Source organism: Helianthus annuus, chromosome 1, assembly GCF_002127325.2.
Source record: "Helianthus annuus cultivar XRQ/B chromosome 1, HanXRQr2.0-SUNRISE, whole genome shotgun sequence".
NCBI classification, from domain to species: domain Eukaryota; kingdom Viridiplantae; phylum Streptophyta; class Magnoliopsida; order Asterales; family Asteraceae; genus Helianthus; species Helianthus annuus.
The window spans coordinates 94,997,319-95,013,081 of NC_035433.2; the positions used below are offsets into that span (position 1 = coordinate 94,997,319).

General features: G+C 38.1%; 1 protein-coding gene across 1 annotated transcript; it reads left to right on the plus strand.

The window, feature by feature from the left end:
• The first annotated feature begins 8,775 nt into the window (after window positions 1-8,775).
• Window positions 8,776-13,469, plus strand: LOC110921114. Its single transcript, XM_022165387.2, has 8 exons — window positions 8,776-9,093; window positions 9,181-9,558; window positions 9,774-9,881; window positions 9,977-10,129; window positions 10,248-10,358; window positions 11,689-11,736; window positions 12,174-12,610; window positions 12,685-13,469. Exons 1-8 carry the CDS (start codon window positions 9,057-9,059, stop codon window positions 13,312-13,314), a joined length of 1,902 nt encoding a protein of 633 aa, XP_022021079.1. The 5' UTR covers window positions 8,776-9,056; the 3' UTR covers window positions 13,315-13,469.
• The last annotated feature ends 2,294 nt before the right edge of the window (window positions 13,470-15,763 follow it).

The following is a 15,763-nucleotide window of genomic DNA, read 5'->3' on the forward strand; positions in this document are numbered from 1 at the left end:
TGTTTCAGCAGGCTTTGCATCCGTAAATCTGAATTTTGCCAGCACATCATCCACATACTTCCCTTGATGAATAAGAATCCCTTGCGAACTCTGCTTGACTTGTAGACCCAAAAACAGTGTCATTTCCCCCAGAGCACTCATTTCAAACTTCTTCTTCATAACTCTCTCGAACTCCTTGCAAAGATCCTCACTTGTAGATCCGAAAATGATATCATCAACATAGATTTGAACTAAGATTTGATCACTTCCTACCTTCTTGATAAACAGAGTCTGGTCTATGGTGCCACGCGTATACCCATGAGCCAAAAGATGCTCTGTTAAGGTGGCATACCAAGCTCGAGGAGCCTGGTGTAACCCGTACAGTGCCTTGTCTAGCTTGTAAGCGTACTCAGGATGTTCTGGATGCACAAACCCTGGTGGCTGCTCGACAAAAATTTCTTCCTTCACATCTCCATAGAGAAACACGGTCTTGACATCCATCTGATAAACAGTGAATCCCATGTATGACGCGTAAGCTAAAAAGATCCGGATGGCTTCAAGTCGTGCAACCGGAGCATATACTTCATCATAGTCCAGTCCTTCAATTTGTCTAAATCCCTGAACCACCAGCCTTGCTTTGTTTCGAACGATGACTCCTGCAGAATCCTGCTTGTTTCGAAATACCCATCTAGTTCCAAGCTTACGTTTTCCTGTTGGCAACTTGACGAGTTTCCATACTCCAAGTTTTTCAAACTGGTTCAGCTCTTCGTGCATAGCATCTACCCAGCCAGGTTCCTGCAAAGCTATATCAATGGTTTTAGGTTCGATTTGAGAAAGATAACAAGAATATAAGCAAGTGTTAATGGTTCCTGATTGACTCCTGGTCAAAATTCCTGCATTTACAGGACCAATCACATTTTCTATTGGGTGATTGCGTTGAACGCTCGTAGGTATGGCCAAATCAGGTACAATCTCCTCTTCAGTGGTGGTGTTGCTAGACTCCCCCTCATTAGGTGCTGTAGTAGTATGAACTACAGGAGAAGTGACGATACAATCCTCAGGAATTTGTTCAGGAAACAATGCAGAGTCACTAGTTGATGCACCCTCAGGGGATCGATTAATCGTCGGCGTTGGTGTAGGATGCTGCGTAAACACCATTCCCGGTGGATCAATGGTATGATGCCTCACGTTGTCTTGCATCTGTGCTTCGTCTTCCGTATCTTCAAACGACAATGGTTGTTTGGGAATAGACACACCTGTAACTGAAACATCACTCAACAAAATGTTAAATGATTTAAACAATGCAGAATAATCGTATAACCAATCTGGACCAACTCTAGCATCCGTAGCATTCTCTTCAAGCCATTCAATGTTGCACGACTCGACAACTTTTTTAGTTACTTTGTTGTATACTCTATAAGCGGAGCCCTTAGCATATCCAACAAAGTAACATTCGTCCCCTTTGACTTCAAACTTTCCGTTGGAGTCCATGAGTAATAATACACATGGACAACCAAAGATACGAAAGTGTGAAACCGAAGGTTTACGTCCTTCCAGAATCTCATAAGGGGTTTTCATGTGACGTTTGTTTACTAAAGCATGATTCTGGATATAACAAGCCGTGCTAACAGCCTCGGCCCAAAAGAAACTAGGAAGCTTTGAATCAGCCAGCATAGTTCGCGCGGCCTCAATGAGAGTACGATTCCTTCTTTCAGCTACTCCATTTTGTTGTGGAGTTCGAGGCGCACTGAACTGACGATCGATTCCCTTATCAATGCAGAAAGTATCCAAAGTAACGTTCTTGAATTCTGTCCCATTGTCCGATCGAATAACCTTCACCTTAGCGCTCGCTTGATTTTCAGCCAAAGTGATGAATTGTTTTACCAAGACAGCAGTTTCATTTTTGTGGCTGAGAAAATACACCCAAGTGTAGCGAGAGTAATCATCGACGATTACCAGACAATAAGCTTTCTTCCCAATACTCAGCACATTCACTGGGCCAAAAAGATCCATGTGAAGTAGCTCGAGTACAGCTTTTGTCGAAGGTGCTGGTTTAGTCTTATGAGGTTTTCGATGAGCTTTCCCTTTCGCACAAGCAACACATTTCTCCACCAACATGAAGTCCTTGATTGGAAGATCACGTACCAGTTGACCTTTAGCTAGACGGTTCAGGTTTTTCATATTCACATGCCCAAGTCGACGATGCCACATCAGACCATCATGCTCCGAAATCTTTGAAAATAGACAAGTGATCTCTTCACACGGTTTCTTGTTCATATCAATAACGTAAGCATTTCCCTTTCTCTCAGCTGTCATCAAGAACCAGTCTTCTGGAATAACAATTCCAGGCTTAAGAACATGACACCCCTTTTTCGTGAAATGAACTGAATTCCCTCGATCACAGATCTGCGAAATACTTAACAGATTGTGTTTCAGTTCTGGAACATAATTAACATTCTCAAAGCTTAAGACGCCGTTTCGAACAGTTCCTTTTAACGTGATTCTGCCTGACTCTCCTCCCGCAAATGAGACATATCCACCATTAAACTCTTTGACATTTACCAGTTGGGATAAGTCTCCTGTCATGTGCCTGGAACAACCACTATCCATGTACCAGAGGCGCACGGTAGTCCTCCACAGCTGTTCCTGCACGATTAGCGGGATTAGTTAGATTTAGGAACCCAGCCCATAGTGGATCTGGGTTTTCCTTGTGCATCAATATACGTCACTCTTTGCCACACTAAATTATCTTTATTCAGAAATTTTGAAACATCCCTTTTGGCGACATTTTGATGACATGATTTCATTGAATTGGATTGCATACCATTAGCTTTAGGTTTCCAAAACTGTCTTGACCAGTTAGAATTGAAACTTTCAAAAGCATTACCAAAAGAATTACTTCGATTTCGCTGAAAATTTGTTTGTCTATTCTGATATTGATTATAGCGTTTGGCTGCATTCCAATCCTGATCAGAAGGTCTAGTCCTATGATAGTTGTTCTTCATTGTCTTAGTCCTTGCAGACATCATGGACTCCGAACAGTGATATCGGTTAGACATGACCTTCTGATTTCGCCCTGATGTTTTCTTGTTCGATGTCCTTGGGAGTTTACCACAATTTCTGGCAATGTGACCAGCAATGCCACAGTTAAAACATGTTTGACGTTTCACATTTTGAATATTCTTGACATTTTGACTATGTTTGCTTGATTTCGTGTGATTTGATGTTTTAATTTTCTGAACATGTTTGACTTGTGATTGCTCTGAGGATTTAGATGATTTGACTTGTGGTTTTTCTTTAGATAAATTTTCTTTTAAAGATTTCTCTCTTAGATCAGCATCCTTTTCATTTTCACTTAATCTTGATTCAGAATTTGAACATGTACGAGTTTCATCCAAATGCGTTTTATCAAGGCATTTATCATATGAAACTGATTCAGGTTCACTTCCCGAACAAGAAGAAGTCTCAACAATATGCTCTTCCTCAATGCATTTGTCATGTGAAACTGAATCAGGTTCCTTTTCTGAACATGAAGAAGTTTCATCAATGTGCATTTCCTCAGAGCATTGATCATGCAACACAGTTTCAGGTTCATTGTTTAATTCAGTTTCCAATGGGGTCCCACTAGATTCAACATTAGGGACACCCACTGAGACAGATTCAGAAGAAGAATCAGGATACTCTTGATTTTCTTGAGAAGTCGTTTCAGTGGTTTCACTGAATGCATCCTGAGGGACCTCACCTGTAACATTTTCACAAGCTGAAACATTAGAGATGTTAGGATCACAAGCATTAGCTGAAAAACAATCATCACCACACTTATTGTTCAAATCATCAACACAAACATTATCAGTTTTGCCCAAAACAACAGGCTCACAAGACGAAACATAAGCTGAAAACGACGCAAACAAAGAACTAGTAAAAGCAATGTCAGACTCAGTTGGTTCAGAATAATGTTCAAAATATGGTTCAGAAACATTTGAAATAACGACCGGTTCACTCCCATGAACATCACCACACTTTACTTCAGAGCTATCATCTGCACATGACGATGAAACATTAGGATCAATTGTGCCTTTAGGAACAAAATTCAATGGAGTAGACTTTTGTGGCTCAACATGTCTGTCATGAACAGACGATTTGTTGTTATTTGAACCATAAGTCATTTTACTCTCGTTCAGCATCTCCTCCTCAGTCATTGGTAAATAAGTGTAATTATCATTATATGGAGGAGGAGTCTGAGTATAACCCAAACCACGCCCTTTCTTTTCCTTGTATGCAAGTTGTTGATCACATAGATTTTTAACTAGTTTACTGGAAGAATCAAACTTCTTGATATTTAGTTCATTAATTTGATATTTGTTTCGAATATCTTCCAGTTCCTTAGTCAAAATGCATACCTTCTCTTGAGCTTCTAGGAAATGAGCTGTTTTTCCACTGACATCATCCTTTAGTTTGATGATGTCCTTTCGCTGAGCTTCAATCTTTTCTTTATAAAGCTTCTCATTTTTAGACAAAGTAAAATTCTTATTTTTTATGTCATTATAATCTTGAATGAGCTCAGCGTTGTGTATTCTGTAAGCCTCAACCCTTTCCCTACACTCAGGAGTACAGAAAACAGAAATTACCTCTTCTTTGGTGAGACCTTTAACAGGAGCTGAAAGAATTTGAGTCATGAATGCAAAATCATCAGCCGCAGTCTCTTCCTCTGGCTTTGGGCTATGTTCGCTTGAAGTCATGAATGCAATGTTGGATGTAGCAGTTTGATTCTCTGGAGCTGATATGTTCAGACGTTCAATTTCTGAAGTCCAATCAAAATTGAGGTTGGGCTGAACCACCAGTGCTTGTGCTAATCCTTGCGGCTGTGGACTTCCAGAAGCAGCAGCATCTGCTATACTTGTAGTGGTCACAAGAGCTCTTTCTCGATTAGGAGTTGCAGGTTGGGCAGGAGTTGCAGGAGTTTGATCTCTGTTTATAAGTGGCTTCGGGCAGTTTCGAGCATAGTGTCCTTCCTCATGACAGTTGAAACAACGAAGATTAAAGGGCACTTTAGCAGCTCCATTCCATGCATTTCCCCACCTGTTTTTACCTGTTCTTTTCACAAACTTTTGGGCTCTGAAAGCTGCCATTGCCATCTGACAGGTGATGTCCATTTCTTCAACATCATCTGGATGAACCTGTGTCAGATCATCAGGACTCCACTTTGGTGGATCAAGTTTTCCTGCAATAAAAGCATTCAAACAGTTGATCACTGAAGCTGCTATATCCAGTTTTTCCTTCGATTGATTTGCGAAGAAGGCCATCATTTCGTTGTTTGCAGCGGAGGCAGGAGTAGAAGCAACAGCAGAGACATTTCCAGCATTTGGAATTGAAGCAGGAGAAGCTGGAGAAACGACTTGATTAGAGGATCCAGATGAGTGCACCTTTGCTGAAGTTGGAGTAGCGGATGAAGTATTGCGAAACATCTGAAAACCTCCTTGAGACAATAAGGCTGTGTTGCTGTTGTTAGAGGAAGCGGGAGCAATGGAGAAACCAGCAGCTAGCATACTGTTCTTGTAATTTGTTTCTCTTTGCTTATCATCCAGTTCGCATGCCTTAATGTGAGAGATCATCTCTGACAGAGTGCATCTAGCGAGATCTTTAGTCTTCTTGATCATAGCAACATGATGATCCCAACTCTTTGGTAGTGCATTAAGAAGTTGTCGGTTTGTGGATGCATTTGTTGTATGAATTTCTTCCATTTGCATTTGGGTGATCAGCTTCACAAATCTCTGAATCTGATTGTCTATCGTTTCACCATAAATATGGTTGAAATTGTTGAAGTTTTGTTGCAGCAGATTTCTTCGGCTCTCTTTCATATCTTCGTTTCCTTCATATACTTCGATCAGAGAATCCCACAATTCTTTGGCAGATTTGCAGGTGCGAAATCCAATAGCAATATCAGGACCCAAACCCATGGTTAAGTAAGAAAGAGCTCGATCATCTTCTTCAACAATAAGCAAATCATCTTCAGTGTACTGATCTCTAGGTTTCTTTACCTTAAGACCTGGTTCAGTGGAGCTTTCCATGATAATCTCCCTAGGACCTCTCAAAATGCTTCGCCACAGTTTATAATCCTTAACCTTCAAGTGCTGTTCAAAGCGCCACTTCCACTCGGGAAAATCATTAGCATCGGTTAACCTAGGAATGCGTGTTGTGGTTCCAAGCTTTGAATCCAATTCTTGTTGTTGATTAAGGGCAGTCAATTCACTGTTGTTTGTCACATGTTTAATTAATCAGTTAATTAATTAATTAAATATATTTTTAAGTCCAAAAAGTCAACAGTTCAAAGGTCCGTAAATCAGTGTCGTTGCGAGTCGAAATCAGTGTCGTTGCGAGTCGAAACAGCTTTGGTTGCGAGTGGAGACTGACTGATGGTTGCGAGTCGTAACTGAAACAGGAAGAACCGAAACCGTGATGGATGCGAGTCGAAACCAAACGTGATGAACCGCAACGGTGATGGTTGCGAGTCGAAACCTGCAAAAGAATAAAAGATAAGATCTGTTGACTCGCAATCCCTATTTTTCAGCACTTCCAAAATTCAAAGATATTGTAATCTTTGAATTTGTTGACCACCAACTTCCCGTAAAATCAGCAAACACCTTTTCAAAGATCAACAAACCAAAATCAGTAAATTTTTAATGAATCGATCAGGAACAGACTAAATATTTCAATGGTTTTCACTGCAAAAACAAGCAACAAACTGGATCAGTAGCACAAACAATTCTTGAATCCGAATGATATCAAAACCGAGCCCTTGAATGGCTTCAATGGCTCTGATACCAATTGTAAAACCCGTTAGGATCTCTCAATGATATCAAACTTTAACTTGTGAAAGTGCGGAAAACAATCACAAATCGATTCAAGAACATATACTAATAATCAAGATGAAAACGATAAACAAAACACAAACCGAAATCTTGCATTCAATGACTGGCAATGACTGATACAAGACTTCAACAGGAACTCGGTTCCTATACCCCTTGTGTCGCAACCCACAACTCACAAAATCAACAACCTCAAACAAGAGGTAGAGATGTGCTTAAATACAAAACAACTGGGCCATTAACCTAAGCCCATGCGACACCAAGAGGACTAGCCCAAACCTTACATTATCGACCCAAAACATAAAAGCTAAACAAATACATAATCAACCCTTAAACTAAGCTAACCTACATGAATAAACCTTCGGGTTCCAACAGGAATAATGGTTTTCGTCAATTGGCTGACATGGGCGGTAGAGGTATAGTGTCAGGCAGCTGTCTGGCACTCCCCTATTGGCCCAATAAATTTACGATTTTATCCCGCTTTAAAATTACGATTTTGCTATTAGTTCAAAATTATGTTTTTACCCACATTTAAAAATAAATTTACGTTTTTGCTCCCAGCTAAATATTTCAATTTTACCCCCCGGTTCAAAATTACGATTTTGCCCCATTTCAATTTACAGTTTTGTCATTAGTTTTTTCCCCTTAAAATTACGATTTTGCCATCAGTTCAAAATTATGTTTTTACCCCTACTTAAAAATAAATTTACGCTTTTGCTCCCAGCTAAAAATTCTAATTTTGCCCTCGGTTCAAAATTACGATCTTGCCCCGTAAAAATTTATAGTTTTGTAATTAGTTTTTTTTTCGCACAGCCAAGTTACGATTTTGCCCTCAACTTAAATTTACATTTTGTCCATCGTTTTTGTTTGTTTAATAGTGATACCAACCAACCCGAAATACTACTAAAACTAACATAAAAAAAGAAAAAAAAAAGAAAAGAGTTAATTAGTGTTTTCGTCCCTGTGGTTTGTCAAAAATCACTATTTCAGTCCATTAGTATAAAAATTGCGTCAGTCCCTGTGGTTTCACTTTCGTAACCATTTCAATCCACCTCCATTAACCCCATCCATTTATTATGTTAAGTACATGTGAATTGACCATAATGCCCTCATTAATAAAAAACAAAAAGATATCTAGATGAGTTAATTACTGTTTTCGCCCCTATGATTTGTTAAAAATCACTATTTCAGTCCATTAGTTTAAAAATTGCGATTTCAGTCCCTGTTGTTTCACTTTCGTAACCATTTCAGTCCAGTCTTTGGCATCACAACCCACCCTCTTAATGTCCGACGACCCATTACCCCCACCCCAATTAATATCTTCCTAGCAGCATCAATTAACATAATAACTTTGAAAAATAATGCTTACCTGGACATTTTCTCATTCTAAAATCCAAAATTAAAATTTTGAAAACTATATCTGTAAAAATAGTGTCAGACTTCTACTTCTACTGAAGCCATGGTGGGTCGAACCCTACAATCCAATTTAAGTCCATATGTCATACAACAACAAAATCATATAAGTCCATATTTAATTAACACAAGGGTAATTTAGGTATTTCACTAAAAACTTAACGGTAAATAGACAGTGTTAGGAGACTGGACTGAAATGGTTACGAAAGTGAAACCACAGGGACTGAAATAGTGATTTTTGACAGACCAAAGAGATAAAAACAGTAATTAACTCATTTAGATATCTTTTTGTTTTTTATTAATAAGGGCATTATGGTCAATTCATGTGTATTTAACATAATAAATGGATGGGGTTAACGGAGGTGGATTGCAATGGTAACAAAAGTGAAACCACAGGAACTGAAATCGTAATTTTTAAACTAATAGGCTGAAATACTGATTTTTGACAAACCAAGGAATGAAAATAGTAATTAACTCAAAAGAAAATCATCATCATGTGGGTATGACGAGCCAAAAAAAATCATATGGAGGCCTCAAAACAAAACCCCTGATTGAAAAATAAATAAATAAATACTGTTATGAAATTCCGTACCGAAAACCCTTGTCCGTACCAAAAACCCTGTTTTGAATTCCGTACCAAAAACCCTGTTTTGAAGTTGAACTAAACCATTTCCTTGTTCTGATCAACCCCTCTCTCTCTCTCTCTCTGTTGGCACGAACGAAGTTTCCTCTGTTCATCATCCATAGACGAAGAAGATCAACCATCTCTCTGTCTCTTCATCCAATTTCTTTGCTGCAATGGATGCCTCAAGCTCAAGCGCCAATGTGGACCAAGGTAGGTGTATTTTATGCTTAAAAGTGTGTGTGTGTGTGTGTGTTAAAAATGAATAATCAAATTAGCTAACTGATGTGATTCCGCCAGGGCCATATCCATACCCTTCTCATGTAAATCCCGCCTCCTTCATGTCTGTAAAGTTGTCCGGTATGCGTAATTATCATCAATGGAAGGCTCAGATGGAGTGCCTGTTGGATTCCCATGATCTGCTTGGTTTTGTCGACGGCACAGTAAAAGAACCCCAAGAAGATGATACTTCAAAAGGGAACGTTGCTGATTTTAAGGCCAAGCATAGGGAATGGCAAAGGTCAGATCTGCTAGTGAGAGGATGGATCTTTGGATCAGTGAGTGAAGATGTGATGAGGAGTATTGACAGTTATCTAACAGCCAAGGATATTTGGGATTTTCTTATGATTGATTACGGCATGCCCGTCGATCGATTGACGGCGTACGAAGCCATCAGAGGTATTATGTTTTTGAATTCATTTTTATCGTTTGAGTCCTAAGCATAGAATAGGAGTTTGAGTCAAATCGGGACACGTAAATGGGTAGTATATAAACCCATTAGATTTATGCTTTTAGCCCCGCATTTGTTATTCGATGTCCAATCCCCAGCTTTTATGCTTTTCCTCTCCCAGCCATCGACTCTCACAGAACCGTTTTTGATTATTTGTTTGAAGCGTGCAAAGAATATATTGGGCTCACCCACGTCACTGGCTGCCGCAATCCCTTCAAGGGAATAGACGCTCATCGGCTACTCGCTAGTACAATCAAGGCAGAGTGTTATGGTGAGTTTAACTTATAATCCATGTTGACTTTCAGCTTTACTATCTGGTGGTGTTGATTTAAACTTATATCTGCCTTTGTATATCATAATTTGCAGACTTTGCATATGACTTGCTGAAGGACTGCTACCATCAACTGGATACAGTAGATCCAGTTAGTTTGTGGAGGTCAGTGTATAATCTTGCGGAAAAGCCTGATGCATTTCGGAGTGCCAAACGATACAACTGCTACCAAAGATTTGTTTATTCTCGTATGTTTCTTTTCTTAATCTAAATTCTTTTTTCTAATATCCAATTCGACTGGCTTTTTGTTTTTAAATAGCTGTTATGATTTGCATCATCTAATTGCATTTTATTTTCATTTTGAAGGTGTGTCTGTAGAGAATTGCAGCTTAAGCAATACACCTAAGAATCCGGATATTGAGAACCAAGAGAAATGCAGGACCAATCTTGTCGGCTGGAAGAGCTACGTCTGCCGTGGTTTGTGACTCCAAAAGTCTAAATAAATCAACCAAAAAGATTAATTTATCTTATTGTATAACGGTCGGATCAGGTTGGGTAATGGTCACCAAATTGAATTCCAATTGCTAGTGGAAAAGGAAGGGATCGGATGATCGATCGGATTAAAAAAACTGACAATGTTTAAAACTATAATCAGAAAACCTGGAAGAAGACAAAGGATGAGGGTCAACAACTTGCTTAAAACTAGAGGGGCCAATCTTGACCCAAAGCCTTCCAATTGGGTCAGTTTGGGTTGCTTTTAAAATTATATGGGTTGGTTCGGGTAAGATATTTTAACAAAATGGGTCAGTTGATATTCCATATTGTTATTTTCGGGTCAAAGCGGGTTGATAACTTTAAAGAAATGGGTCGATGTGCGTTAGTGTCTTAAAGAAACGGGACAGGTTTCGGATCGGAATGGGTTTCGGGCCGGCACAAGTATCCGCACGAGACGGGTTACGGCACGAAACGGGTTTTGGATCAGAACGGGTTCAGTTTGAGTTGAGTTTCGGGCCGGGACGGGTTTTGGATCGGAACGGGGTCGGTTAGGATCGGGTTTCAGGCTGACACGGGTTTCCGCACAGGACGGGTTTTGGGCCGGCACGAGTTTCCACACGTGACGAGTTTCGGATCCGTTGAGTCGGGTCGCTCGGATTCAAGTTTTTAGATATCCGTATCTTCTCGATTAATTACTAAAACCATCAAAATTTTCGTTATCAGAACAAGTAAACCAGTCCTTTGGCGCAAAATAATGTTTGTTACTTTGTTATAGACATCACCATACAAAGCTTTCACTTAAATAATACTTAAACTTGATTATTTTCTCAAAGTCTTAAGGATTTTATAAATAAATTATATCTTTGTCACAAGTTTTTGTGTTTTACAGTGAAGTTTAAAATTGTTTTGTTGCACGAAAGGACACAACACACCCAAGTTTTGCTTGACTGACTTCACCACAGCTCACCAAATAATTATTTAAACCTTTTCTTCTAACCTGTGATATGTTAGTAATTTTAATTAAGTATACTGATTTCCATTTGTCTCAAATGTATGCAATGATGTAAGTGAGTCGAGCTCGCGTTGAAAACAAGACGTCCTAATAAACGAGCTCGAGATACAATCACACATACACAAAAACCTAAACTGGTGATGTTTAAACGAAATATATGTTTCAAACTGGTTTATGATTAAACTTTTAACCATCAGTGTCACTATAGCAGGGTGTGGTGTGGCCTGATTGTTTGTTGTTGCATTTTTAGTTAAGTTCTGTGTGATTATGCTTCTTTAATTCATCTTATCTCTTGTTTAGTTATGGAGAGGATTTGCGCCAAATTTTGGGAATTTGCAGTACTACATGGTAATTAACACTCTAATTTTTCTTTACATTACCGTAGTTTCTATAAAAATTACAAGATTAAGCTCGTTTGTAAATAATTATAATATATTACAATGACATAAATTCACTCAAGTACAAATTATTAAATTCATAACATGCATTAAAAAAAGATATATGTATATATATATATATATATAAGTTGTAAAGTAAACATAAATGTATACTTTAAAAATTCGGGTATTAAAAAACCGGTTCTGTTTAATTTGGGTATAAATCGGGTATGGTTCTTGGCACGGGTATTGAGCTCGATATGTATATCCTAACCATACCCTACGTGTAGAAAATACCCGGGTACAAAAACCGGTTTCGGTTTTGGGTACGGGTTTTTTGTGCACCGTTATTTGAATCCACTTCATTATGTATCATATCAAGTCCCTAAGTGTTGCTATCATTTTCAGTTCCGCATATCAAGTCCATCCATGAGGAAAAAATGAAACATAACAAGGTTCTTACCATACTGAAGTTTTGCTGTGAGAAAAATGGTAAAATACGGAATATACGAGATGGATTTGAAGACGCACTCATTCTTGCAGTGAAGAATGATATCCCTGAGGTCATAGAGCAAATCACCCGATTTTTTCCATTATGGATCTGGAACAGGGATGGTAGACGTACACTCTACCAACTTTCCATAAGTAACCGATGTGAAAAATCTTACAACTTTTTGGTGTATGAGAAGACCTATCACAAGGATCTGCATCATCATGAAAATCATTTCTTTGAAGACGAAGACAAAAACCTTTTGTATGTGGCTGCAAAATTGGTACCTGACGACAAACTCAACAAGGTTACTGGTGCAGCGTTACAAATGCAAAGGGAGCTACAATGGTTTAAGGTGAAAATGTTATTCTTTGTATTCAAAGAATTGAAATTAGTTTGAATTCACTTGTAATATATATCTATTTACAGGAAATAAGCAAAATAGTGCCTCCCAGACAGATGAAATCCCGCAACAGAGAAAACAACACACCAATGATGGTGTTTAAAAAAGAACATAGAGATTTAAGACAAAAGGGGGAAGATTGGATGAAGCAAACAGCCGGCTCATACATAATCACAGCTGCCCTTATCATTATAATGGTTTTTCCGACGATCATTACTGTGCCTGGAGGGAACAATGGGGAGACTCGGAGGGCAATTTATAAAGACAAGATGAGCTTTATGATATATTGTTACTCAGTTTGGATCTCGTTTTTCACATCCAACACCTCCTTGCTGTTGTTTCTTTCCCTCCTCACAGAACGTTATGCAGATGAGGACTTTCTCAAAAGATTACCTAAGAGATTAATCTTTGGGCTTGTCACGCTATTCATGTCTGTCACAACCATGGTGATAGCCTACAGTGCAGCATTTTATATCATGTCTGTGTTTGAGCATGAGAAGTCGACGTTGAGGCAGCTGGTCCCGATTTGCCTAATGACAAGCCTACCGATTGCTTCGTTTGTGACACTGCAGTTGCCATTGCTTGTTGATCTTATCTCGTCAACATATGGTCGTGGAATCTTTGGGAACCAAAGGGAGCTTAGGAAAACAACATAGGAGATAGCTACTTTTTTCTTTTTCTTTTGGGATACTTTGTTTGGTTGGATTTATCATTTATGTACATAATTAATTAGCTATCATGTATCAGCAAGTAGGCTTAGGCTGGATTATCCCCTCTATACATATTTTATATATATTCACTTTATCTGCAAGATTCGATCTTTTTGGCCAGTTAGATGTAAACATGTAACTCGAATCAGCCTAGTTCCAAGGTAAAGGGGTTGAAATTTTAGAAAGTAATAATAATAATCTTTTTCTTTGTTTGTGGAAACCAGACACTGATTTAAGGGATCTTGATTGATATATCAGCAGCATCTAAGCTAGAGGAGTTCTATGACCTTGGTCCAAAGAAGGCATTGCTCTGCGGTATGATACCCCTTTTAATCCTTTCAAACTACTATGTTATGTAATTTGTAAATTGACAATTCTGCTGTTTTGTTTTAGAGAATGACTTAGTGCAGCCAGAAGTATGTTCTCTGCAGAAGAAACAAGGGCCCTCTGTTTGAATGCAATTGGCCTACAGTATGATTGATGACACAATATCCATAACCATAATTGAGTTGGGGCCAATTTTAACTTGTTTATTAACGAAGGGGCCGATTTGGGTTGTGCTTTATGCCTTTACCTCTAAGGGGTTGAATAGTTAAATAAAAAAAAAAAATTCAAAAGGAAAGAGGTGAAAGGGGACACAAGTAATGCATACAAACCCCTAAACCAGTTTTTTAAAAGAAGATTTTTGTTGAACAAAATAATCTTTCCAAGCATATTTATAACACCAATCATTGTATTAATTATTAAAAAATGAAATTTCTGGTCAATCTCACCTGCCTCGTTTCAGCTTATTAAGTTTTGGGTTGAAGGGTTGCAGTTTAAGACACTGCATATTTTTGTGGGTTTAAAAGTAAATGGCATGTTTGACCAGTTTACTTTACTTACGGATGAGTTTTTTTTTGATGCTGTGGTAACACCGACTTAAAGTGAGTGTGCACGAGATGTATTTGCTGCACGTTTATTATTTGATTTAGTCTAAGTAGTGGTAAAGACTTGGTGGATAGTTTTTGTTTCTTTATTATGTGATTTTGTTTTCTGTGCAACACAGTCAGTTTGTGTTCGGTTGTTCTTCAGCCTTTGGTGATTGAATATCACTTGCTAAGTTAACAGTTTTTTCAAAACGGATTTGACTCATTGAGGTAGAAGTTTCCAAAGTCAAACATGTCGAAAGTTATTTGAAGTCTTCAAAAAAAATCTTGTAACTTTTTGTAATAATATTTAACTCACTAGCTGTTTCAGAATTGCATGGGTACCATATTACAAAAGCGTCATAGTGGAGCGCAAATATTGCTTAGTTTTGTGTTGTGTTGTGTTGTGTTGAGAGGGATTTAGTTCTTTCACTTATTTTTGGGCTGGTTGTTAAGGCTTCTACTCAGGTTTCCTTTATTGTTTTTAACATTGGCTATACATTTTACGACGTGTTAACAACTATGACAAGTAAGATAGAATAGCTACCTAAATCAACAAAAGCTTTTTAGGAAGTGCTGAATTTTCTTCATGTGATGGATGCTAAAATGTTATATACTATCACTATCCTAGTTTATAAAGAACCAATGTCTACTGAGTATTGGAAGTACTTTGTAGAGGTGGAAAGATGGGCACATAGTCAAAAGAGGGTCAGGTTGCAACGAGGGTCTTTTTCTTTTTTTTTTTTAACTAATTGGATTGAGTTGACACAAATCTTTTCATTTTTATTTTTAATAAATAGCTAATGCTTCATATGTGATTACACAACAAATTTGGTTTTCTTAAAATAGATTAATATAAGGCAATCTGACTTTTGTATAAGAATTCTTCGTATACTAATGTATTTTGTCTAGTTAGTGCAATAGTGTGAAGTATGTATAGAGAGAAATAGCATATTGATTACAACGTGTACAAATGTTTTCATCAATGTCAAAATAAATGGATCAGAGACAGATCTACCCAAACCAAAGTATTATTAACCCAGACAAACTGATACAAACGAACAAGACAAACAAAGACTGAAATCTCTCACAATAAATCTCTCACTTGCAGATTATCAACATGATAATCTGCTAGACAACAACAGGGAATAAACTCTCAAAATGAATCAAAGTGATTCACATATACAAACCCTAATCGCCTAAAAAGAGAGAACAAACTGAACTGAAAGAAGACACCAATAATGACTTGTTAGGTGAGATGATAAGATCCCCAAGTATTATATAGGGACCCGACTTCAAACTGATATCCGGATAACCCGAGCAAGTGGGCGAGACCAAGTGGACATCCTTCTGTTATAAGCTCCAAGCCCAGCAACATATTCAGCTCCAAGCCCAGCAACATATTCCAAGCCCAGCAACAAATAAACTCCAGTCCAGTCCATAAAACAAAAAATATAAAAGAAAGAATCAGAAATAATTAATCATAA